Here is a 27028-nt window from a genome sequence, read left to right as displayed (position 1 = left end):
TTTTCCCTTTCCCACTTGTCAGACTCTCTCTCCTCTGCCAGCCTCAAGGCATTTCCTCATAACTCTGTATAAGGTAAAGTTTCATTATGGTGGTAAAGTCAAAAAAAAAGAAAGAAAGATAATTTTCCCTCTTTTCTCCTGCCACCTGAGTCATCCCCTGACCAATACATGGACTCAAACCATTGTTGGAATTCTAAATAGAAAGATTCCCATGAGTGTCAAGAAGTACACAACACCTGCTTGTTGTGGATATGTACTTCTGTGTATAAAAACCAGCTCTGAACATTGTACTGGAGCCAGAAGCAATTACCAGAATTCCAGTGAAGGCGTATAGATTTGAGGGGTCACAGTTCCTAATGGCTACCACAGAATTCTGTGGGACAAACTTATCAGGCTGCAGTCTCATCGTACCCGGGAATCACCTAGGAAAGGGGACCTTGTGATGCATAGTTCTTGTCTCCATGCACCCAGTCTGTCATACTGGTGGACATTTTACTATTCAAACTTTTTTCTTTCTTTCTAAAGTGAAGACAGTGTGCTAAATTGCACATCTCCATTTGAAACTTAACAACTTCATGAATATTCATAGAGGTGTAGAAGAGCCAACCATATTTCACTTCTGGCAGACAGTGAGCCCTTTTATTTTCAGGGTAATGTTAGCAACAGAATTCATATACCCTACTGTTTGAAAATTATCAAAGTGTTGTTGTCATGTGCCTTCAACTCTGCATTTTGTAACCTTATAAATGCATGGTATACTACTCCATGGTAGTATAGTGGTTTGAGCATTGGACAGTGATTCTTGAGACCAGAGTTCATATCCCTGATCAGCCATGGAAACCTACTGTGACTTTGAGCAAGTTATATTTTCTTAATCTGAGTCTATGGGGTGGGAGGCAATTAGTGTGCCAGATTTTTTTTGGACTATTACAAAAGGGTATGCTGTTGCCAGAAGTGATGGAGGCGATAGCTGCACTCCTATCTCACTGTGTCACTACTACTTTATTACTCTTCAACTTCTAGTATAACTAGAAAAGGAATGCTTAACTGCTGGCCAAAAGTATGTACTGTATAACTAATTTCTTCAACAAACATCTCTATAAATATTCTCAAATGATAGGAATAAGCTCTCATTCTGGTCATTCTTTCCAGGAAAATGCATAGAAGTTAGAAATTATATGCAGGGATTTCAAGGCTAAAATTTGCTAAATTGCTTCTTGATATGATTTGAATTTTTTTTTTTTTACTAGAAAGTGCTTAGAACAGTGGTTCTCAACCTTCCTAATGCCGTGACCCTTTAATACAGTTCCTCATGTTGTGGTGACCCCCAACCATACAATTATTTTCATTGCCACATGCAAATACGTATTTTCCAATTGTCTTAGGCGACCCCTGTGAAAGGGTCGTTGGACCCCCGAAGGGGTCCCGACCCACATGTTGGGAACCACTGGCTTAGAAAGTGCTGATACAAAAGAACTATGTTATTTCAAGAGTTTGGGGAACAGTTAGAAAGTGAGAGTGATATTTATTTATTTATTTGCTTATTTATTTGCTTATATATTTGCTAGGTACCTGTTTGTATTACAGCTGAGGCAAGACATTCTTTCAGGAAAGTAAGTTCATCATCATTTTTATAATTGTTAAATCATATTTTCTGTCAGAAGATGCTCAAAGCAAAGTACATCTGTTAAGAACATAAAAACCTTATGATTTTTTTTAAAAGTCCTAGATCTTATTAAGCACAAGATTTCAGCAAGCAGTGTGCAGTTAATTTAATTTCAATCAATCAGTCAATCAATCAACTTTATTATGATCATAGATCAGTCATAAAAGGACAATAACAGAACATAGTGGAAAATAAAGATTTAAAAATGTAAAAAGAAGCTGCAAGATACAGAGATTATTATATATACATATAGCTGGCAGTTCAACAACCAGCTTCTAAATCAGTACCTATTAAGTTGGGTTAGAGAGAGTCATAATGTACATTAACATGACTGAGAAGTGTTTAAGTGGCAAACCATTTTGTGCCTGTGTTTCTAAACATCAGATACTCAGATTACACTGTAAAATGTAGTAGGATGTGAGCATCACTGCTCTGTGTATTGAGATAGGAGAGAGCTTTATTTGAATAAATCTTAATGATATATAGTATCAGTTATGTAATAATAAATAATTTATTTTGACCCAAATATCATCTTAAAAAGTTCTCTAGGATGTAACCCCACAAGAAGCATGCAGAAAAAGACCAACAGAGAAAATAGCAAAGACCATGGTATATAATACTATGGTTGAACACCATTGCCCACAAGCAGCATATGTGACATTGGCTTTTGCAACAGTGCTCTTTTGGGAATTGAAGTTGACATTGCTGACCTGGCACTTTCCAGATGCAAACAAATATAATAATCTAATTGCTGGCTGAGGATGATGTGGTTTACAATAAGATTGTTGTATTTGGGACCATAGCAAGGAACTTCCAGGTTGGGGAAGGCAGTTGTAAAGCTTGACATTTAATATCCTGTACAGTTACATTTTTGTCTCTGATCTACTGCATCTCTTTTTGTCTTTCCACATCCACTCACCCACAGCCCATACATATGGGGTTGACTCACCCCCTTCTTGTTTAAAATACAGAAGCATAGAATATGAAAAAAAATCTTGTCTAAATGCTCCAAAAATGTTTTCTTTATTTTAAAGAAAACTAGTTATATTTTTTACACCAAGAAGTAGCGATGGTCTTTTTATTACATTACTTTTGCACTGTAACTATGTTAAGGTCCCCCCCCCCCAATAGTTTCATTCCAGTAACTGTGGAATAATCAATAAAAATCACACTACAGCTAAACACAACAGCAGCAGTCATCCTTGGGGGCAAAGAGCAAAGAAAACCTTTATCACTTAACCTAGCTCTCAAGATGACAATGCAGAGTCAGGAAGAGAAGAAGACATGTTCTTTTTTAAAAAAAAGCTTAAGATGTCAGAAGAAAGGCGTAGGCGTCTCATAAAGCAAGCAGGATTCGCACGCACACCCCAAAACAGAAGAGTTGACAGGAGGTAAATAAAATGTAAAGACCAGTCAATGAAATTGAAACATGTTGCCATGTTACGTGTAGGTAGTTTGGTAAATTGGATTTGTTCAATATGCTTAGAGTGCTGTTTTTCTGAAACAGCTAAAAGTACTGTGCTAATGGGAAGAGGTCAATGTTTCTCTTATGGGTAATACCACCATGTTTTTTTTTAAAGCCATATATTAAAAAATGGAATGCAAAAGACATTGGAAGTAAGTTATCTAGGGGTGGAAAACACAAAATAAAAGAAGATAAGCAACAGCACACATGACCCCCCCCAAATGTTTAGAAATAAACAAAATTGCCATAACCTTCAAATAGTTAAACCATGATTCCCAAAGTGAGCAATATGCCCCCCCCCCCCCCCGCAGGGGCCAGTGAGGGGGAAAGGATGTGGCAGGGGGGCTTCAGTCAAAGTATTGATACACGAGGGAACCAGCAGCCTTTAGTGCCACAGTGGGCATGAGGGTTGCATGAATAATAATAATAATAATAATAATAATAATAATAATAACAACAATTTTATTTATATACTGCCTTTCCAAAGATCAAGGCGGTTTAACAACATGGTTAAAACATCCACAATACAATAAAAAAAACCAACAATAAAAACAGGATAAAACACAGTTACATTCTCCCCCCCAAAATAAAAAATCTCAAGCCAGCTTCCAATGCTGTTGAGAGGGGAGGGGGGGAGTACTTCAGGGGTCAGGGGTATGCCTGCTGGAACAAGTATGTCTTCAACCCCTTCTTGAATTGGTCCAGCGAGGCGGCCGAGTGGAGCTCGCCGGGAAGCGAGTTCCAGAGCTTGGGGGCCGAGGTAGAAAAGGCCCTCTGCGTGGTGGTAGTATATCTAGCTTCTGGAACCCTTAACAATTGCTTCCCGGCTGACCTGAGTGTGCGAGGCGGAATGTATGGAGAGAGGCGGTCCTCCAAGTACCCTGGGCCCAAGCCATTTAGGGCTTTATAGGTAATAACCAACACCTTGTATTGCGCCCGGAGGCGAATGAAATGTCTTTTTGAGGTCCCTTAAAACCACCACACAGCCTCACTGATCATTTAGTGTGGTGGTGTGTCCCACTCTTGGCCTACCCCCATGAGCTCACTCCCTTAGCTGCATGTCACTAGTGATGGCAGTGGTGGTTAGGAAACTTGCGAGGCTCGGGCACAGGACATTACCTCTGTGGCTCAGAATGGCACCATTTTGGAACAGACTGACTGATTGACAAAGGCAAGGCAAGGAGTGTTTAAAGCATGTGTCAGTGGAGGAGAAGTGGTGGCAAAAATGAGCTTTCAAATTTGGGACCCTGCTTAAGCTTTGTGAGCTCTTCTGGGGACTTGGCTGGCAAGATAGAGCTACTCTGCTCTGCCTGTTTTCTTTCATTGTACAGTGGACCCTTGTTATATGCTGGGATTTGGTTCCAAGATCCCCCGTGTATAAGAAAATCCGTGTATGCTCAAGTCCCATTACATATAATGACAAAGCAAAATGGTGTCCCTTATAAAAAATGGAAAATCAAGGTAAATTTATACTTTTTTGGAATATTTTCAAACCGTGTATGCTTAAATCCGTGTATAAAAAATCCGTGTATAAGAAGGGCCGACTGTATAGGCTGAGAGAAGAGGTAATAGAAGAAGCAATGTTTGTGTAGGGAATATCTGAAGCTGTGTAGGGAAGACATGTCTCTGGTGAAGGAGAGGAAGGAATATCTGGGATTAATTCTTGGAAAGAGTCCTCCACCTTGGCACAGCCAGCTTTATTTTTATGTTCTTTTATGAGGATTAGCCAGAACTGTACTCTTACAAACTAATTCTTGATTAGAATAAGGCACATGTTTCCTGCAGGCTTTGTCCCAAAGGGGGAAAATGTTTTAAACAAAACAGAAGTGTGGTTTCCCCCCCCCACACACACACACACACTTATACCAGTGAATTTATTTCTACCACCAGTAGCAATAGGTTCTCAGAGGCTGAAAATTGGTTCCTAAACCTGCTGATGGTGCCCACCCCTAATGTACTGCTATTGGGCAATCCTGTGTCACTAGTTCTTCAATGTCACCACACGCAAGTCTTACAGAAATGAGTAGAGATTCTGCTGCTATATATCTTGGTGGATTGCATCCACCGTGCACGGACATGCAGTTAAATTCATTTAGTTATTTGTGCATTTGTAGTATTTTTAACCTGCTCTCCATCTGAAAAAGTTCCCACATATGGTCAGTAAAAATAAGTCTCTGTCTCTTTCCTTTGAAACTTTTTAAACAAAGTAAAAATATTCCTTTAAAGTATTTTAAAACCAAAGTTAAAAGAACCATAGCAGGTTCAAGAATCAAAGACCTTGCCGAACGCTGCCATAAAGAGAAGAAATGGCAGCACTCATTTTGCCCTGACACAAATACAGGAGAAAAGGATTATGAAGGAAGACAGAAAAAAGCAAACTTGGTGATTAGTTCCTAAACGTATAGAGTCCTCCCTCCATTCTCACGGTCTTCAGACTTGCGTCCCTTGCTTATGCGTGAGGGATGAACGGAGAGGGAAAGAATGGGGCTCCTATATTCAAACCAATGGGGCTTGAATATATGCAAAACTCCATTTTCACAAGGGGTTCTGGAATGGATCCCCTGCAAAAAAAGAAGGGGAGCGGCTGGATAGTCGCTATAATGATTAGTTGGAATTGAAACAGTTCAGTGCCAAGTGGAATTTCAGCAAAGCTGATGGAGTGGCCTTGCTTCTTGTTTTTCCCTTTACTACAACATGATGGAATAGCTGGTGCCAGGTGATAGGTGGAGATCTGATGGATCTGGTTTTGAGCAAAACTGATAGAATAACTTGCTTCTTAACCTCACCCCCTGCTGCAGTCTAAACACAGAGTGAGTGAATTCCTGTAAGTTTTTTTAATTAGCAGCAATTTTGATTATGTTCTAAATTATTTGTTTTTAATCACCTTGAAGACCTTCTATGACAGAGGAACAATATGAATTATGTAATAAATGAAGAAAATGTAAAGTTAATTCAGTGAAGATAAGTAATGTAAGAGATTATTCTTACTGATCAAAATACTCTGTATCTTTCTTTAAAGATTAAAATGCCCTTATGAAACAGCTATAGAACTAGCAGCTTTGTGCCTCCAAGGTATGTCTATCACTAGTTTATTGTGTTCAAAATGTTGACTGCTCATTTACATGAGCCAGGATTCAGAGTTTTCAAGATCACTGGAATTATTGCAAATTCATATTATTTGTGTACACAGCACAGTACATTTATATCCGGTGCATGGTGGTGGGATGGTGCCAGGTAGCATGACTTTTTTTTGAACCAAAGAACTGGCCTTAAGAGGAAAAGGTAGTCAAGTCTGTGGTTCTTGTCTTTCTAGAGAGAAAAGCTGATAAAATTTTTGTCTTGAGCTATGCCTGTTGATGTCTGATCAGAATCTGAACTCTATAGAAACATTTCCATTCAAGCCTTACTTAGCTATTGGTTACTTATAGTTAACTAAGGAAACCAGTATGTAAATTTGAACAACACAGTCATTTTTTTTTTGGTATAAATTTTAAGTGTCAGTCCAGAGTGACATTAGTGGCGTCGTCTATGTGAAATATTATTTACACTAATGTATCAAATGGGTTGGTTCTAATACTGATTGGTTCAATTAAAGTATTGTAATTTTTCTCTAGAATAAGTTGTATGAATATTGCTTACACTTTCTTTTCCCTTAAGAAAAAAATAATTTATAATATCTTTCTTAAAAGAATGTATATTATTTCTTCTATCCAGACTTTTTATTAGAAGAATAATTAGAATAGGCTTTGGAAGCAAGAATCAGCAAAAAAAAATTCTGCCATTCCAATTGGGAAGAAAAACTAATACCTCTGTCAAGAGAATTAAGAAAAGTGGCTATTTTGAATACTTCCTCAAATAAAAACTTACAGAGATGTTCTGTTCATGAGTTCAAAGAACATCTGAGTGGGCTGTATAGATCCATCTGTACATTCAGCAGCTATGCTCATACTACCTACATCTTCATTTTGTGTCTATATCTTTGTTTACTCCATTGGTTAGTGTGCTTTTACTCTGAATTTATCTAGGTTAGAAAATTTTAAATGGTACTAGTATCTTCTAGAAACATCTACCTTAGGACCTTCTCAAAAATATGATGAAGACAATGGTTACACTGTATTAGAGTGATGTTTTATTTGGAATTTCCAACTTTTGTAGCTGAGGAAGGTGACTGTGAACTTCCTGAACACAACCCGGAACTTGTGTCAGAATTCAGATTTGCTCGTAACCAAACTGAAGCAATGGAATTTGAAATTTTTCAGAAGTGGAAAGAGTTCAGGTATAGTAGCTTTATGCAGTTATGGCTTGTTTGAGATGAGGGCGCATGACAGTTTAGTATATATGATCAAGAATCTGAGGTTTTAAAAAAGAAAGTAAAGATTCTATGTTGACATTTGCAAAACTGGATCTCTAAGGATTTTTCACCTTTTATCTCATAGGGGGAAAAGCCCTGCCCAGGCAGAAATGTGCTACTTGAACAAAGCGAAGTGGTTAGAAATGTATGGGGTAGATATGCATGTCGTTAAGGTACGATATTCATTCTACCTTTTTTGTCTGTAGATTATGAAAAAGGTGATCACAGAATGTGAGCATTTCTTGACTAAATGCATCATGTTTTACCCTACTTCACTTTCTGTTCTAAGCTTTCTGATAAGAACTTTGTGTTTAATACACAATTATCTGTTTGTAGGGAAGAGATGGTTGTGACTATGCTCTCGGATTGACGCCAACTGGTATCTTAATCTTTGAAGGAGCAAACAAAATAGGCTTATTTTTCTGGTGAGTCATGTCTGCTTACACTTAATCAGCATTTGATGCATTTCTTTCCTCTAATGCTGAGCAGTTCTTTTGTGTCTGTATGTCAATGAGAATATGTTTCATATTTAGAGAGCACCTCAGTATACTCAGTTCAAAGCATACAATATACAGTTGTCCTTCCACATTCACAGGGGTTAGGGGTGCAAGACCTCTGTGAATGTGGAAAAACCACATCTAACTCCCTCCCCCTAGTTAAAAGGATGGGTGGGTGGGAGAAAAGGAGTAGGAGCGTGCACGCACCTTTCTTTCCTTGCCCTCCCGTCCCTTCATCTGGCTCCTCGCACCTTCCCAGGATGGAGAACTGCCTTTCCCCAGGTAGCTCTCTGTCTTGGAAAGGGGTGGGGGATCGTTTCCCCAAACTCCTTCCCAGGACGGAGAGCTTTTTGGGGAAAGAGGCAGCTCTGCATCCTGGAAAGGGATGGGATGGGTGAGCGCACCCTTCCCAACTTCTGTGTTTTTTCCTTCTGAAGGGAATAAAACCTGGGAGGGAGGAGGAGGTGTGTGTGCACAGTGGCGTGACTTCACGAATCAAAACCACGAGTGTCAAAGCTGTGAATGTCAAGGGATGACTGTACTTTATTTATGTTTCATATTTACACCCCAGCTTTGTTTCCACTTGTAATATCCCAGTCAGCTTATGTGACGTATGATATAAAAACAAAAGTATAAAGCATATGTGTGGTAGAAGGTTGAAGCAGACAAACAAAAATGAGTGAAATATGGGTGTAATAACCTAGCAATTCAAAAGCGTGCAAATGCAAGTAGATAAATAGGTACCACCTCGGTGGGAAGGTAACAGTGTTCCGTGCAGTCATGCTGCCACATGACAACTGGAGATGTCTTCGGATAACACTGGCTCTTCAGCTTAGTAACGGAGATGAGCACCGCCCCCTATAGTTACGACAAGACATTCATGTCAAGGGGAAAATGTTTACCTTTTTTAAAAATCTGACTTTTTCATCTGATGACACAACAGGACCAATGAAACATCCAGATTTCTTGGGCAGGGAATTCCACATCCTCAGTTCAGCCACACTAGTAGAGCAAACATTTATTTGGGTCCATCGATGATGACTCAGATGGAGACAGGATGTTCAAGAGGGCATCCAGGTTATCTTATAGGACAGTAAAAGATTAGTTATTCTGATTTTTAGCTTTTTAGGTTTTTCATGTGGTGACTCGCTATCTTGCTTCTATGGAGAATCCAGGTCTGATTTGCTCTAAAACCCATCCATTTGTCTTTTTAGCAGTCCACAGAATTCACAGAATTTTTCTCCAATGAAGCATCTACCACATCTCCAATTGGCTGATTTTTTCCCTATCATTTTTCTTCACTGACCAACTCACACAACCATGGGAAATGGCAAATACAATGGCATGGGCAATTTTAACTTTAGTATGCAGTGAAATAATTTTACACTTCAAGATCTCTTTTTACTCTCTTTTTAAAAAAACTAGTTCCTTCATAGCTGCCCTTCCAAATCCAAATCTTCTTCTGATTTCTTAATTGCAGTCTCCATTTTGATTGATGATTCTGTTTTAAAATTAAAATGTGTAATATTACATGTAGTATTGCAGACTACATGTAGAATTTTAGGAGCTGCCTTTTGTACCAGTTAAAGTTTTCAAAAAACATTTGAACACAGTATGATAGATCATGTCACAGGAATCTAATCTAATGTAATTGAGGAATATGTGATTGGATATTCTTTATAGAGTATGCTTTATACTCTATAAACTCTATACTACCTTGAAAATAGCCCAGTATAATTAACCATATAGAGGTGATAGGGATTACAACTCCCACTATCCTTTGTCAGCATGGCCTATGATCAGTCAAGATTAGAGCTGGTAAAGATGTATAACTCTAGAGGAAAAACAGAAGAATAGGAGAGGAAAGTTTCTCCCAAAGCATTTTTACCCCGAAAACTTGATGGGAAATGGATTATGGAATACTTGCTTTTCCAGAGATGGAGGGAAAGCATCCAGATATGGATGTGGGTTGCTCTTCCCCATTGCTCCACTAGGCAAAACCTAAACTTTGAGAGTCACTGGTAGGAGGAGGAGCCCTCCCTAACTCTCAGTGTTGTTCCTGCTTTTGTTCCACGTAGGCTGCTTCCGATCTCTCCATATTATCTGCTAATTTATCTTTCTTTTTTTCTTCTAAACTATACTAAACTAAAGCGCCTTTTACCTTTGATTTACCCCTGCCATACTAATTCTTTTTTTTAAACCCTTTATATCTTTTTCTTAACCTTATCCATCTCTCAAAGGGCAGAGTAGTTGTAGCATGACAGGGGAGGCAATCAGGGACAGATGGCAGGATTGCATACTCATAAATTGGTACAAGCAAGCAAACTATTTATAGGTCAGCTGTTCTTTACAATCCAGGACCCTCCCCTTGTAACAAACACGAAAATTTAAATAGTATATCGAGTTTCTGATTATTTTCTAGAAAAAGATGTACTTTTAGTATATCAGTCATAATATTTCTATGCAAGCCAAGTTACATATAATGCATTTTATGCTCATAAAGTAACAAAGTGTCTTTTAAATGATATAAAGTACTAATTTTTTCAATTGTTCTGAAAATTTCATTTTTTTCCAGGGAAAAAAAGAGTGCTTTTCCAGAATGAAATCAAAAATCAAAGAAAAAAACTATTTTTCAATGGCTTTAAAATATGTGGGAATATTACTTCTCTGCTTGTAGGTCAACAACACCTGGGTTACAAGTCTAGGAATTAAGTTGGGATGAGAGGTATCTGTTTTATCACTGACAGATCTCACTTACTTAATCTCACTTATTGACAATCTCACTAACAAATCTCACTTACTTAAGTAAATTCATTTGTTTGTTGCTGTCTGCCTTCAAGTTGTTTCCATCTTATGGCAACCTTATGACAAAATTATCTTGGTTTTTTCTTGGCAAGATTTGTTCAGATGAGGCTTGCCATTGCCTTCTACTAAGGCTAAGGAGAGTGGGATTTACCCAAGGTCACGCACTGGATTTCATGGGCAAGCTGGGAGTTGAATCCAGGTCTCCAGAGTTGTAGTACAATACTCAAACCATACACTTACTAGCTCTCAGTAAGTTCATGGTTAAGGTAAAATTTGAACCATGGACTTTCCTCATTCACATAACTGTCTTTTACTTAGGCTACCCAAGAAAGTAATAGTTAGAAAAAGTTCAATATTGGAGATCCTTTATAAATTAGGGGAAATGCAAAGAGAGAGAGAAAGAAAGAGATGTAAAGCAGTGAAGAAATACACAAGTAAAGTGGCAGCCAGGTTGTAAATATTTAGGGTGCATATTTTATTTTCCTTGTGTATCAACAATATTTTAATATTGTATTTACATATGCCTAGGCCTAAGATCACTAAAATGGACTTCAAAAAGAGCAAGCTGACACTTGTGGTGGTAGAAGATGATGAACAGGTAACCCTTTCATGTTACTTTGAGTTAGATTTGGAATTGTCCAGATTGAATGTGAGTTTAATAGGTACTGGTGGGACTCAGCACATTCTCTGTTCAAATTCTTCTTCTAGACATTGATTCTCATTCAGTTCTATGGGTGAGATCTTAATAAGAGGGTTTGTTTGTTTTTCTCTTGTAGGGTAGAGAGCAGGAGCACACTTTTGTTTTCAGATTAGATAATGCCAAAACATGTAAGCACCTCTGGAAATGTGCAGTAGAACATCATGCCTTCTTCCGGTTGCGCACGCCTGCTAACAGTAAATCTAGCCGGCCAGATTTTATCAGGCTGGGTTCCCGCTTCCGATTCAGGTACTTTTGATATTATATGATGTTTTAGAAATCTAAAAAAGTTAACTAGACAACAAAATGTTTGACAAGTTGGATAGTTACTCTATTATATTCTACTATACTGAAGACCAAGGGAGGGGATTCTTTTTTCCAAATTGTGAAAGCTTTCCTGTTTGGAAGCATTCTATAAATGTCCAGATGAGTACATTTTTATTTAGAGAAATTACATTGTGATGGATGAGAATGAAGTCCCTTCTCTGTTGGTTTCAGTCAATCAAAGTCGATGGAATTTTGGGAAGGAAGGCTGGAATTGAGGGGGAAGCTAAAGAGAGAGAGATGATTCCTCTATTAAGAAGCAGTGTGAAAGAGGGGAAATTGTTGTTTTGTTAAGAAGCACTGTTAAGAAGCAGTGTGGGCAGGCTGGAAGGTTGGTAACCCAGAGAGCTGAAAGTTCAGGAATAGGTTGTGCAAATACATCTGTCAGAACTGTGATGTAGAATTTATCTGAAAATGTTATATATTTGGAATAAGGTCTTGTACTTTCCTCCCTTCCTTGTATTGATCTAAAACACAGGGGGCATAATGAATCAAGGACACAGGGATGTATATGCTTTATAGTTTGCAATTGCTTTATTACCCTCTGATGATTCGGTGGTGAGTTGGAAGGAATGATGGAGGTGGGATGGGTTGCTCCGGAGTAAGAAAGTTGTATACAGAGGGGCGGTTCCATTGACATTAACTAGATATGTTGTCTGTCTGTTTGTTTCCTTCCTTGAATGAAATTCTAATGCCCATATTTGAAAGAGGACATTATTGTGTAGAGAAAACCTGTTAGTCTGGGGGATACAGGTGGGAAAGTTTGTACAGAATTACAGATTGCCATTTCTGGATATAATTCATTAGTTTTTACTTTGAAAGAACTCTCCTTCCTGAGTGATAATTTACATTGCTAATGTGGAAGGATTTGGATTAAGCCATTGCTACAAAGGTTACAGAAAAGGAAGACCAGTTTCCTGTATTTATAATAGTGGTTGCATCTGTATGTACTGGGATGGGCATTTGGAAGGGTGGTGGCTATACCAGCATATTTGGGAGGAAATGCTAATGAACTCAATGAAACCTCTGAGAGGATGTGTATGGGACTCCATGGTACATCAATAATCTTAAGGACTCTTTTTTTTTAAGTGGCCGAACAGAGTACCAAGCAACACATGGATCCAGATTACGCAGGACCAGTACATTTGAAAGGCGGCCTAGCAAGAGATATCCATCCCGAAGGCATTCAACTTTCAAAGGTGAGAATTCACAGCTAACTCACTTTTATATGTCAATTTATATATCACATTTATATCTCATTTTAATTGAACAAATTCTTAACTAAAATTATAGTTTATTTCCTCTATTTCGTTTATACTGCTTGTCATATGCATTATGTCTCATTAGTGCTTCATTTATTTATTTTATTTATTTAGGTATTTATATCCCACCCTTCAGCCCTAATGGCTCTCAGGGCAGCTTACAATAATATTTTTAATCAGACAGTTCCCTGCCCTCAGGCTTACAATCTAAAAGACACAAAACAAAAGGAGAAGGGAATGATGGAGGGAAAGGGGATGAGGTCCAGTGGTTCTTCTCTCCCTCTGAGGCCTGGACCAAGGCAGATGGATTGGAGGGAGGGCTCTTCATTTTATTTCCAAGTACAGTGGCACATTTTCCTCATAGTTTTCAGAAATTTTAAAACACAGCAACTGAGTAGTAGTAATCTGTGTCTTCAATATGAGAATGGATCATGGCTTGAACAGTAATACAAAGGGTCAGAGGGAGAAGGTCTCCATGTATACAACCATTTGCTTCTCACCCATTTCAGACTGCTTCCCCTTCTGCAGCATATGAAAAAAATGAGCCTGTGTTCAGAAATACACTTAATCTAGAAAGAAGTAGAAATGGTAACAAAGGCCCCATACAGACAGGCCAAAATAAAGCTGCTTCGAGTCACTTTGAAGGTATGCTATTTTAATGATGCATGCGTCCTAAGAGTCTGGAAGCTGCGCCAAAGCCACGATCCAGTCCTAAGGACTGGAGCGCAGCTTTGGTGCAGCTTCCGGACTGTTAGGACGCATGCATCATTGAAACAGCATACCTCCAAAGTGACCCAAAGCAGTTTTATTTTGGCCTGTCTGTATGAGGCCAAAGCTGCCCAACTATTTATATAGCTTTAAAGTGTGTATGATGAATGGGTGGGTGGGGTGGGGGTTGAAGATGATAAAAATGAAGAAGCAAAACCAGCAGAAATTGCTGGTAGCTCAGATAATGTGTCTAACAAGGATTTAATAAAGTAAAAATAAGCATTCAATGAGTCTTGGTTCCCTGATATTTCCCTTTTCTTCTCAGCAGTTTCTGAAAAGGAGTACTGTCTATATATGCTTTCACTGCACAGAGGAGCCCAAACTAATAGGAATTACTTTTGTGTTTTCTTGTTTCCAAGTCTGACCTCCTGCCTGAATCTTACAAACATGCAAGAATTAAGAAATGCTAGATTTCTTAAGAGTTCAGCAATATGTTGTATTGAAAATTAAACACATTTTAATAGTAAGTTTAGTTAGCAAATTCACAAACTCTCTGTATGAAGCTATATGAAGAAAATCTATGAGCCAACTTAGAGAAATGCCAGGCTGGGAAAAATACATGGTACTTCACCTGTTTGTTTACTGTCCTTGGAGCTGGAACAAGGAAATGAATGTTCAAGGAGAAACAGAGATAGATATCTGTAAGAATTATATGAGGCACCCCAGAGGCCTTTCTCTGTGTGGAGCAGGGCCCAGCCTGACCAGTTTTTCATAATGGGTCACCTTACTTGAGCTTTCTCTAGGTCCCAAAGAAAAGGAAAGATTTTTCGATAATATGACTCAGTGTATGAAACATCTAGATGGTAATTATGAAGAATTCCAGGACATGATAATTGTCAGCCTGTAACAATGGCAAGGTCAAAATGGCCAGCCACATTCTTTTTAAGTGTAGCTTTTATCAGAGTGCTAGAGTATTTTTAGTTTATCTTATTATCAGATCATTCTCAGTATACTCTCACTTAATATTTTAATTTGTTGTTGTTCTTATTGTTGGGTGACTTGAAGTCATTTCTGACTTATGACAACCATAAGGTGACCGTAATACAGGATTTTCTGGAGCTGTGTGTGTGTTGCTTGCCCAAGGTCACCCACTGGGTTTCCATGGCTGAGTGGGGAACTGAACCCTGATCTCCCGAGTCCAACACTCAAACCGCAATACTGCTATGGCTTTCAGTATTTTTATACCAGGAATGAATAGTGTGATTATCATGCAAATAGCAATTTATTAAATAATAACAATAATGTTAAGTAATTGTTTTATTTATCTGTCGTTCTTTTTGTTTTGTTACCTATAATTCTCAATTTGTATGTTGCCATGAGATCTAGTTTTGGTGAAAAGCCAGGATATAAAGGAATACAAAGGAATGGAACTGCTGTGTACGACTCACAATGTTACTGTTTTTGTGGTCAGTTCACCATGAACTCCCTTCCTTACAAACATTACATGACTTTAGTAAAGAAAGATAAAAATTTAAACATTTCATGGTTTTTCCCCCAATTTTTATCTGTGAGAGAAAAGTGGGATGTAGACCATTTTTTGTCCATGGATTAAACATTTCTAGAAATTTCTATCCTTTAGGAGTCCCCAACCTTTTCCAAATTTAATATGTTTTAGACCTTCCCAAAATATGGCTGCCATTAAGGCTTATCTATTCACTAAATGAATGCCATAATGGACAGGGTCAATCACAAAACACCCATTTCCCCAAAATCAAATAGGTTCCTTGAAAATTGCTTGGACAAGTAGAAGGGAGAGGTGGAATCTTGAGTTCCAGAACACAAAACCACTTTTTAAAAAGCACAGTCACAGTTTTCAGTTCCACCACCTTCACGGATGACAGACTGATGAGCCTGAGAGATAAGTAAATAAAAGGCAGCAGTGGAATTTGAGTTCAAATGCCAAGTCAAATGGTTGTCCTGAAAAAGCATAACAAATCACCCCCCCCCCCTCCACATATCTAGGAATTGATGTGCCCTGATTCCCTGTGACTCAGTTAAATTTTTCCCATTGGGCACATGTAATAGTTTTGAAAGTATGAACGTGACTTTCAGTGACATGCCAGGTTTCCAGTGTAGGTAATTTTTGTATACCAAGTCAATTAACAGAGAAAGAAAGTGGCTTTATATCATGTCTCCTAAGTGAGGACCCTAAGTATAGCTGCATTTGCCATTTCACAGAATGATCTCACACCATTTTATCCAAGTCCTCTTTTTAAAGTAATTCAAGTATGCTTTATACTGAGTACTCATGTTTTGCACCTGAGATGGGTTTTGAAAAGCAATCAGTTGTGAATGCAACATCCTTCCCTGTGCCATATTCCTAAATAGGAATTGGGGCTGGGAGAGGCAATTTTGTATGTCTTTGCAGCAGATGGCTCCAGTGTCAGTGGGGCAGTAAATCATGTGGGGAAAATATTCCTAATATATATGCAGCACCTTTGACAGCGCCTTTAAAGTTTGGACTAAAATTCAAAGTACATTCACTGTCCAATAACATTGGGGCTATCAGCTGCCATTTCCTGTGCATGAATACTGTTCACACATGTTTCAAGCCCCTGTGGTCCCTTACTTGTTGGCCATGATTCATTGAGTGTTAACCTGTACATAGAGTTTATTTGTATTATTTGACTTTGCTTTTCTTTTTCTTCCTTTAAGCAAGCAATGCTCTCAAACCATCACAGCACTGGTAAGTATTACCCAGCATCTGCACTCATTCTTTCATTTGACATCTGTTATCCATGGTTTTGAGAAAGTTACCTACTATAGGAATATATATCTGAATGAACTTCTGAATCATGATCCAGATGTGCCACTTTGTTCATAAATGTGTGACCATTTGGTAGGACACAGGATGGGTGGTGGGAAGATAGGTATCCAAAAACATTACAGAACTGGTATTGAAAAGGGATGGAAAGCATATTTGAAAATATTTTTTTTTAAAAAAGGGGGGGTGTCTAAAAACAGGTTTTTGTTTGTTGGAAACCCTGAGGGGGAGAATCCTAGTTAGGTGAGAATCTTTGCAGTTCAGCACTTATTCTGTATGGAAAGCACTCTCTGTACAAAACAACATTTTCTACACATAAACATTGTTTTCAGCCCAGAAAATGCTGTTTTCTTTGCAAGAAAACCACATGGTTGTTTTGTACAGAATAATAATAATAATGTTTTAATTGTAACTTGTTTAATCCTGTTTTAAGGGGGGGGATTTGGGACATAAATTTGTAAATGTGGATTTTAACGTGTTGTAAGCCGCTTTGATTGTCTTGTCACAGAAAAGCGGGATATAAATAAAAGTTTTATTTTATTTTTTATTAAACTGTAGGTAGTCTCTGAAAACTGCACAATTTAAAATAGTTTTCTTTATAAAATTCTTAGTTCTTGCTTATGAGAACAAAATTTAAGATTTACAACTCTAGTGTTAGAGGTGGTAACCTGCATGTATTAACCCAGGGGGCTCTTCAAGACATTTGAAATTATGAAAGTTCCATCAACACTTCCCTCAGTTCTTCCTGTTTCTCCTTTTTGGAATATTTACAAGCAGAGAGAGAGAGAGAGAGAGAGAATATATAACCACACATTTTTCCTTTTTCAAGAGTTATGGATAATTCGTATCTGTATTACTGCTGTACCATTAATATTAGACCAACCTAAAGACCCACCAACAGTGTTTGGCTAAGCTTTTGAGAACATCGTTCTGATGTGAAGTCGAAGGGTTTCATGGCCAGCATCCATAGTTTTTGTGGTTTTTGGGGGCTATGTGGCCATATTCTATAAGAGTTTATTCCTGACATTTCACCAGCATCTGTGGCTGGCATCTTCAGAGAAATCTTCTCAGAAGATGCCAGCCACAGATGCTGGCGAAATGTCAGGAATAAACTCTTATAGATCATGGCCACATAGCCTGAAAACCCCCCAAAAATCATCAGTTCTATTCATCGAAGAAGATGTTACAAAGACAAGTTTGGGAGCAACAAGGTAGAGAGGAAAAATGACTTAGGGCTGGAACTGATGGCCCTGAAGGGACGGCTTGAAGCCACCCCTTCCGAAAAGGGATTGGGGCCACAGCAACCACACGCTGTGGTCTCCAACGTGGATTGAGATCCACTCCTTTTTCAGCTGGCAAAAATCTGGCTTTTCTGGCCCTGCTGAAGCCCAAAGCCAGCTTTATGATGCCGCAGTGGTGTGCGCCATGTAAATGCCACACTGCTGGAGTGGCATGAAGCTGCCCATGTGTAAATGGCCAGAGTGGCTTCAGGGTGGCTTCCGGACATGCGGCATCAAAATGCCATGCCCCGAAGCCACCTGGATGATGTCTGTTCAGCCTCTAGGTTTTGAAGTATTAGTGTCTGTGTGGTTTCAATTTTAAGCTCAAATAGGGGAAGAGGAGTCTTAGAGGTCTTCACGTGTTCAAATGAAACTATAGCAGTCTTTGAAGTATCTGTCATTACTTGTGGAAAGATCCTTGACTTGATTGAAATGAGCCCTCCCTAGCCACTGGGTCAGTTACTGCGGCATTATGGAATCTTCATGAATGTTCCATCTGTCTCAGAATGCTTAAAAAACACATTATGTAACATTTATGAACAGATGGCGGTTGGAAGAGTGAGGGAATATTATTATGTTGGTTAGCTGTAAGAGCATGAGTATTGCATCAAACAGTGCAAACGGTGTGTGTATGTGTATGTGTGTTGAAACACTGAAAAGGGTAAATGGATGTGGTGCATGTATGAAAACAAAAATCTTCCTTACCTGTAGCTTATTGAGCTGCCATCCTAATGTCTATACTATTTATAATCCAAATGCCTTGCTAATGTATCACAGGCAATGGAAGGGAAGTGCTGGTTTTCAAGCAAAGATGTTGCCTATTGGCAATACTTTTTTTTAGTCTACTTTATTTTCTTCACAAGGCAAGGTTCTGTGATGCATCTTTTGAGAGCTGTGGGGAAAAAAAACCTTATCTGTCTTTTTGTTTTAGTGCTAAAAATAACCCAGAAGTCCATAACTATCAGGTAAGGAGAATACCAAATTGTTTTTGTATCTTACTAATGTTGACTGATAATGTCATGATCCAAGCAACTAACATGTTTGACCACCTTCTCTCACCATTCGTGTTTTTATTTGTGTGTGTGTGTGTGTGTGTGTGTGTGTGTATGAGAGAGAGAGTTTATGTTGCCTTGATTTCACCTTACTGTGCCATTGATTCCTAAGTGAGTTGGACTTTGGTTAAAAGGGATGTGAACTTCTGTGAACTGACTATAAAGGAGCTTTTAAAAGGTGAGGAGGGAAAATAATAATAATAATAATAATAATAAATTTTATTTGTATGCCGCCCTTCCTTCGATCAGGGCGGCTCACAACAGTAAAACAGACAATATTAAAATACATATCAATAAAAATACCTTAAAAATACAATAAAACATCCAATAGATCATAAACAACTTAAATCCAACAGACAGAAAAAAAAAAGTCAAAAGAAAACCCCATGACCCAACCTCATGGCCACGAAAAGAGGAGGGAGGCCCGCAGGATAACTATTTGGGGAATGCCTGTTGGAACAGGAAGGTTTTTAAGTCCTTCCTGAATTGGGCCAGGGTGGTAGACGAGCGGAGCTCTATGGGCAGCTCATTCCAAAGGGCTGGGGCAGCTGTGGAAAACGTCCTCCGCGAAGTGGAGGCTAACCTAGCCCCAGGCACCTTCAGTAGCTGCTGCCCAGTCGATCTGAGGGTGCGAGGCGGAATATACGGGGAGAGGCGGTCCTTTAGGTATCCTGGGCCCAAGCCATTTAGGGCTTTATAGGTAATTACCAACGCCTTATATTGAGCTCGGAAACGGATGGGCAGCCAATGGAGGTCCTTTAAGACCGATGTTATATGGCTGGTCCTGGAAACGCCAGTGACCAGCCGAGCAGCCATGTTCTGCACCATCTGGAGTTTCCGAGTTTGGTATAAGGGTTGCCCCATGTAGAGTACGTTGCAGAAATCCAATCTTGAAGTTACCAGAGCGTGTACAACAGTTTCTAGGTCCCTCTGGTCCAGGTATGGGCGCAGCTGGCGAATCAGCCGAAGCTGATGACAGGTGCTCCTGACCGTCGCATTCACCTGAGCAGTCAGGTGAAGCGACGAATCAAGGAGCACCCCCAGACTGCGCACGGAGTCCTTCACAGGGAGCGTGACCCCGTTCAGGACAGGTGGAACCACCGCCATTCCTGGACCAGAAGAACCTACCACAAGTACCTCCGTTTTCTCTGGATTGGATTATGTTAGAAATATATATTAGACATATAATCCATTTCATTTAATATACATCTTTGATGAATTAACAAAAATAATCCCATTGCTACACCATTTATTGCACAAGGCAGGTGTGGGAAGAAACCGTGGAGATTCTGAACTATGGTTGTTGTTTTTTGAAAACTCTGAGACTTCATGCTACAGTTTTAATAAAGATGTAATTTTAGTGAATATTTCCTCAGCTATAAAATTTGTAATGATTTCTCAGATATAAAACCTTTTTTCAGTATGCTCGACCATATGATGTAAGTATGGACTTGACACTGCTACTAGAGACTAGAATATAAGAGGGATGTATTTATAGAAAAACATGTATATCTCTCCTTTCTCTTGGCATGGGGATTCAAGGTAGCTTACAAAAGCTAAAACAAGAAAAAGCTTAATAGTTGAAAATTAAAACACACACACAAACCATTTAAAAAGTTATATTAAAGTATCATTACATTTTAAAAGTGTAAAATCATTATAAAGCATAACAATAAATCCATAACCCATAAAAATGACTAACCTTTAGACCTTACCTTTAGAAAGATCTTTGCTTGTCAGAGATGAGGCTAGCCCAACCTGAAAGGAGGCCAGTATAGCCACAGGCTGGGAAGAGCCACTGAAATAGCCTCTTTCCCAGGAGAAAGAGAAATTCCTCTCTTGAGGATCTTAAGACTCTGGCAGGTTCAGAGAGACTTGGAGTGGGGGGTCGTGTGTATGTGAATTTTCAGACAGTCTGTACCTAAGCTGTATATGCATTTATAGGTCATAACCAACACTCTGAATTGTGCCCAGAAACAAACACGTAGCTAGTGAAGCTGCCTCAGAAAGGAAGTCATATGTTCCCTGGGCCCAGTCAGCTTTCTGGTCACAATATTTTGGACTTGTAGAAGTTTCTGAATAATTGCCAAAGGCAACCCCACATAAAATGGGTTTTAGTAGTCCAAACGGAATGCAATCAAGGTATGTGCCGCAATAGCTGAATTGGACATCCCTATGAACACTTGGATGAGCAAAACAAATGTTTATCAAGGTTTATTAAATATTTAATATATAGGTGAATAAAATGTTATTTAAATATTGAATGTTAAATTTATTTAAATGTATTCAGTTTACATGTGGTTGGTTGCCTTCCCTAATGTGTAAAAGGCTCTTTGCAAGTAAGTAAACCCACAATTGTTGTTTTTCCTCAGACCCTGTTTCCATAGGTACACCCAATTCAATCCCTATAGTTAGTAGCAGAGGCTATACAGGAATCATAGAGCCATCCAGTCCAACCCCATGCCATGCAGGAAATCTAAATCAAAGCATCCCCGACAGATGGTCATCCAGCCTCTGTTTAAAGACCTCAAAGGAAGGAGACTCCACTACACTCCGAGGGAGTTTGTTCCACTGTCAAACAGCCCTTACTGTCAGGAAGTTCCTCCTAATGTTGAGATGTAATCTCTTTTCCTGTAGCTTGCATCCATTGCTTCAGGTCCTAGTCTCTGGATCAGCAGAAAACAAGTTAGCTCCCTCCTCAATATGACATCCCTTCAAATATTTAAACAGGGCTATCATATTACCTCTTAACCTTCTCTTCTCCAGGCTAAACATCCCCAGCTCCCTGAGTCGTTCCTCATAGGGCATGGTTTCCAGATCCTTCACCATTTTAGTTACCCTCCTTTGGACATGCTCCAGTTTCTCCACATCCTTTTTAAATTGTAATGCCCAGAACTGGACACAATATTCCAGGTGGGGTTAAACAAAGCAGAATAGAGTGGCACTATTACTTCCCTTGATCTAGACACTATACTTCTGTTGATGCAGCCTAAAATCGCATTGGCCTTTTTAGCTGCCACATCGCACTGTTGACTCATGTTCAATTTGTGGTCTACTTGGACTCCTAGATCCCTTTCACATGGAGTCTCGTTCATCCAAGTGTCACCCATCCTATATCTGTTCATTTCATTTTTCCACCCTAAGTGCTGTACCTTGCATTTCTATGTGTTGAAATTCATTTTGTTAGTTTTGGCTCAGCTTTCTAGTTTGTTCAGGTCATTTTGAATTTTGATCCTGTCCTATGGTGTAATAGCTATGCCTCCTAATTTGGTGTCATCTGCAAATTTGATAAGTATACCCCCAATTCTGTCATCCAAGTCATTGATGTTGAATAGCACTGGGCCCAGGACAGAGCCCTGTGGAACCCCACTGGTCACCTCTCTCCAGGATGAAAAGGAGCCATCGCTGAGCACTCTTTGGGTTCGGCCAGTCAACCAATTACAAATCCATTTAACAGTTACATTGTCTAGCCCACATTTCACTAGCTTCTTTGCAAGAATGTCATGGAGAACCCTGTTAAAGGCCTTACTAAAATCAAGATATACTATATCCACAGCATTCCCTTCATCTACCAAGCTGGTAATTTTATCAAAAAAATTGATTAGATTTGTCTGGCATGACTTGTTTCTCTGAAACCCATGTTGACTTTTTGTGATTATGGCATTGCTTTCTAGATGTTCACAGACTCTCTGTTTAATTATCTGCTCTAGAATCTTTCCTGGTATAGATGTTAGACTAACTGGACGATCATCGTTGTGATCTTCTGTTTTTCCCTTTTTGAAGATGGGGACAACGTTTGCCCTCCTCCAGTCTGTGGGACTTCTCCTGTTCTCCAGGAGTTCTCAAAGATTATTGCCAATGGCCCCGATATTACATTTGCCAGTTCTTTTAATACACTTGGATGTAGTTCATCTGGTCCTAGAGACTTATATTCATTTAGATTAACCAGGTATTCCTGTACTATCTCTTTATTTATTCTGTGCTGAATTTCCCCTGTTTTGTCCTCTGCTCCATTATCCTCAGGTTGAGCACTCTTTGCCTTTTCTGAGAACACTGAGGCAAAGAAGGTGTTGAGTAATTCCTCCTTTTCTCTGTCCTCTGTTAGCATTTTGCCATCTTCTCCACGCAGTGGCCCTACTGTTTCCTTCTTCCTTTTGCTGTGGACATACCCAAAGAAGCCCTTTTTGTTGTTCTTAACCTCTCTGGCAAGCTTGAGTTCATTCTGTGCTTTAGCTTTTCTGACTTTATCCCTATACGTGCTCACTATTGAATTCCTCTTTGGTGATTTCCCCATTTTTCCATTTCTTATTCATGTTCCATTTAAAACCTAGCTCAGTTGAAAGTTCCTTAGTCATCCATCCTGGTTTCTTGAGACATCTCCCATTTTCTTCCTCATTGGAACTGTTTGAAATTGTGCCTTCAGTATCTCCCTTTTGAGAAACTCCAATCCATCTTGAACTCCCTTTTCTTTTAATATTCCTGACCATGGGATCACCCCCAGTATTTCTCTAAGTTTACTAAAATCAGCTTTCCTAAAGTCTAGAATGCATGTCTGACTATGTCTGGCTTCTCCTTTCCATTGTATAACAAACTCCTGGAGAACATGGTCACTTTCACCTAAGGATCCCACCACTTGCACTCCATTAACTAGGTAATCACTGTTGGTTAGGATCAGATCCAAAATAGCTGATCCCCTTGTTACCTCTTCCACCTTTTGGACAATGAAATTGTCTCCAAGGCAAGTGAGGAATTTGCTAGACCTTGAGGATTTGGCTGTTTGACTTCCAACAAATATCAGGATAGTTGAAGTCACCCATCACTACTACATCTCTCCTTTCTGAGTGTGTGGTGATCTGTTCTAGAAAGATATCATCCAATTCCTCAGTCTGACTTTGGGGTCTGTAGTAGACTCCCACAATAACATCCCTGTTGTTTCCCTCCCCTTTAATTTTTATCCAGATGCTCTCCACCTGGCTTCCAGGATTGATGGCCTGGATCTCTTCACTGGTGTAAATATCTCTGACATATAAGGCTATTCCTCCTCCTTTCCTGTTTAGCCTGTTTCTCTTGAAAAGATTATACCCCTCTATTTCTACATTCCAATCATGAGACTCATCCCACTAGGTTTCAGCGATGCCTATTATATCATATTTGCTTTGTTGTGCTAGGAGTTGAAGTTCATCTTGCTTATTCTCCATGCTCAGTACGTTAGTGTAGAGATATCTTAAACCATGGGTCCCCCCTAGTTGCTGCCTGAGCAAGTTTTTTTTTGCTTCCCACTCTTGGGTCATTTCACTGTTTGTCTTGTTCCCTCTATGACAGTTTGACTATTTTCTCCAGCCCTTTTGCCTTCCAGAATACTGTCTCCCTCCCCCACATAACTCAGTTTAAAGCCCTCTTGATCAAATTTTTGAGGCTATTGTCAAAAACGTTTCTGCCAACTGGCGTGAGATGCAACCCATCCTTTGCCAGACGTCCCTCCTCATGGAACCTCAGACCATGATCCAAAAATCCAAATTGTTCTTGGCGGCACCATCTGCGGAGCCAGTTATTCACCTTTGCTATTTTCCTCTCCCTTCCTGGACCGTAACCTTCAACTGGGAGAAGAGATGAGATGACAACCTGTGCATCCATCTTTCAACTTCTACCCAAAGCCTCATAATCCCATATGATATTCTGAAGGCTGTGCCTTGCAGTGTCATTGGTTCCCAAATGAACCAAAAGAAAGGGGTAATGGTCAGTAGGCTTGACAAGATCATGGATCTTTGCCCCACGGAGACAACACACCTCTCAAGACATCTTGTCAGACTCACAAACCACTGGTTCAGTGCCTCTCAGCAAGGAGCCCCCCACAACCACCACACACCTCCTCTGAGGCTTAGCAGTAGCTGTTCCCATTGGTGGTACTCCCAGGATCCCCTGCTCTGTCCCTGAAGTCTGTCCCTGCTGCTATTCCTCATCATCTTTGATAATAGAGAGAGGTTCAAATTGATTCTGTAGCTGCAAGCTCACAGAACGTTCCCTGGTTTCCCTATTTCTGTGTGTGACATTCCTCCAACTATCTACTTCTGTTGTATGTGAAGTGACCTCCTCCTCCCCAGCAACTTCCTTTGTTTGTTTCCCGTTCAGGACCATCTGGTCCATTCTAGTCAGGAAAACCTCTTGCTCCTTATGATGCTGAAGTGTAGCTACCTGGGCCTCCAGCTGCTGTACTTTCTCTTCTGAGAGGGCTACCAACTTGCACTTAGTGCAGGTGAAATTCTCCACATCTGTGGGCAAGAAGACAAACATCCCATGTGTTGCAGGTGACTGCAGCAGATCCCTGAGTGTCCATACTGAAAAGTCTTCAGGAGGCACTGAACAAGACTGTGGGCTTCCCCTGCTAAACACCAGTGCAAAGAACCCCTGTGGGCCTGGCCTTTGTCCCAAACTCTGTTAGTGAGCTCAATCAACTGGGACTATAGTTATGTACAGAGCTCCTGGCTACTAGCTAGCTCCAGAGGCAAGTCTCTGACTCACTTCCTCTGAGCAAGTCCCCAAAAGCCCCTTCAGGGAGTAGTGAACAGAAAAGTGTAAAATTGAAGGAGATGTCCTCCCGCACTGTGCCCAGGTGACCTTCTCTTCTGTACTCCAAACCCTCCTTGACTATAAAATCCTTATCTGCTGCTTCTGGTTTCTAAAGCGATTCAGTTTTAAAATGTCTAATGATTCAGTTTTAAAACATATGCTATGGGGGACACCTGGCTTAAGAAGACTACATTTGAAAGGGATCTAGGGGTTCTAGTAGACCACAAGTTGAACATGAGTCAACAGTGTGATGAGGCAGCTAAAAAGGCCAATGCAATTTTAGGCTGCATCAATAGAAGTATAGTATCTAGATCAAGGGAAGTAATAGTATCACTCTATTCTGCTTTGGTCAGGCCCCACCTGGAATACTGTGTCCAGTTCTGGGCACCCTAATTCAAAAAGGATGTGGAGAAACTGGAGTGTGTCCAAAGGAGGGCGACTAAAAATAGTGAAAGGTCTGGAAACCATGTCAAATGAGGAATGACTAAGGGAGCTTGGGATCTTTAGCCTGGGAGAGAGAAGGTTAAGAGGTGATATGATAGCCCTGTTTAAATATTTGAAGGGATGTCATATTGATGAGGGAGCAAGCTTTATTTTCTGCTACTCCAGAGAACAGGACCTGGAACAATGGATACAAGCTACAGGAAAAGAGATTCTACCTAAATATTAGGAGGAATTTCCAGACAGTAAGGGCTGTTTGACAGTGGAACACACTTCCTCGGAGTGTAGTGGAGTCCCCCTCCTTGGAAGTCTTTAAACAGAGGCTTGATGGCCATCTGTTGGGGATACTTTGATAGAGAATTCCTGCATGGCAGATTGGGGTTGGACTGGATGGCCCTTGTGGTCTCTTCCAACTCTATGATTTTATGATTCTATGATCTAATTGATTTCCCTTTGATCATACCTCTACCTCAAAGCTTCTGGCAGTTAGCTCTGCTGCCATCCCAGATTTGCACTATGACTTTCTCCTCTCTTCAGCAACCAGCTCTGCCCCCCAAATGTCCCCCTCTATTTGCTCCTCTATTATTTCTGAGCACCGTTTCTTTCAGCCACCAGTTTTAGTCCAACCAAGTACACCAAAAGGCTCCAATTGTCCCTTTCTTTCTTCTTAAAATCCTGGCCAAAACCTTTCATACCAATCATTTTCTTTACGGATTCTCTGTCACTGAAATTTGTTGACCCCTTGACCAATTCAAATTGTCTTTCTTCCTGATACCCGTATAAACAAAGGCAGCTTATCCCTCTAGACACTTGCAAATTGTCAGCTCAAAGCCTCCCTTCCATAACAACTGTAACCAAGACAACCACCCCATCTTAATACCTTACATGAAACAAAGTCAAACTGCTGGCCTAATGAGTTACAAGTAAATGTGTGTGTATGTATCATAAATATCAACATTATAGACCCTATAAAGAACCTATGTAGACCCTATAAAGATAAAACAAATGAAAAACAACTTCATCCATTTGCCATGATTGCCAAGCAAACAAGCAAGCATATTTATTCTGTATTAGCCAGACTTTTGCAAG

General features: G+C 39.7%; 1 protein-coding gene across 4 annotated transcripts in view; it reads left to right on the top strand.

The window, feature by feature from the left end:
- Positions 1-27028, top strand: part of LOC149309404 (band 4.1-like protein 4B) — a 147598-nt gene that overhangs the window by 54079 nt on the left and 66491 nt on the right. For all 4 annotated transcript variants that reach the window (XM_089532374.1, XM_089532377.1, XM_089532375.1 and 1 more), the window contains 10 exons: positions 1569-1613; positions 6151-6203; positions 7287-7407; positions 7568-7655; positions 7819-7907; positions 11313-11382; positions 11561-11730; positions 12895-13004; positions 16491-16521; positions 18811-18844. In XM_089532374.1, the coding sequence (XP_089388500.1) occupies positions 1569-1613; positions 6151-6203; positions 7287-7407; positions 7568-7655; positions 7819-7907; positions 11313-11382; positions 11561-11730; positions 12895-13004; positions 16491-16521; positions 18811-18844 (811 nt within the window). The remainder of the gene's footprint in view (positions 1-1568; positions 1614-6150; positions 6204-7286; positions 7408-7567; positions 7656-7818; positions 7908-11312; positions 11383-11560; positions 11731-12894; positions 13005-16490; positions 16522-18810; positions 18845-27028) is intronic.

The sequence above is a fragment of the Sceloporus occidentalis genome, unplaced genomic scaffold, assembly GCF_023333645.1.
Source record: "Sceloporus occidentalis isolate IW3139 unplaced genomic scaffold, rSceOcc1.0.p SCAF_7, whole genome shotgun sequence".
NCBI lineage: Eukaryota > Metazoa > Chordata > Lepidosauria > Squamata > Phrynosomatidae > Sceloporus > Sceloporus occidentalis.
Note: the sequence above shows the minus strand (reverse complement) of the source record. Positions and strands in the feature narration are given on the sequence as shown.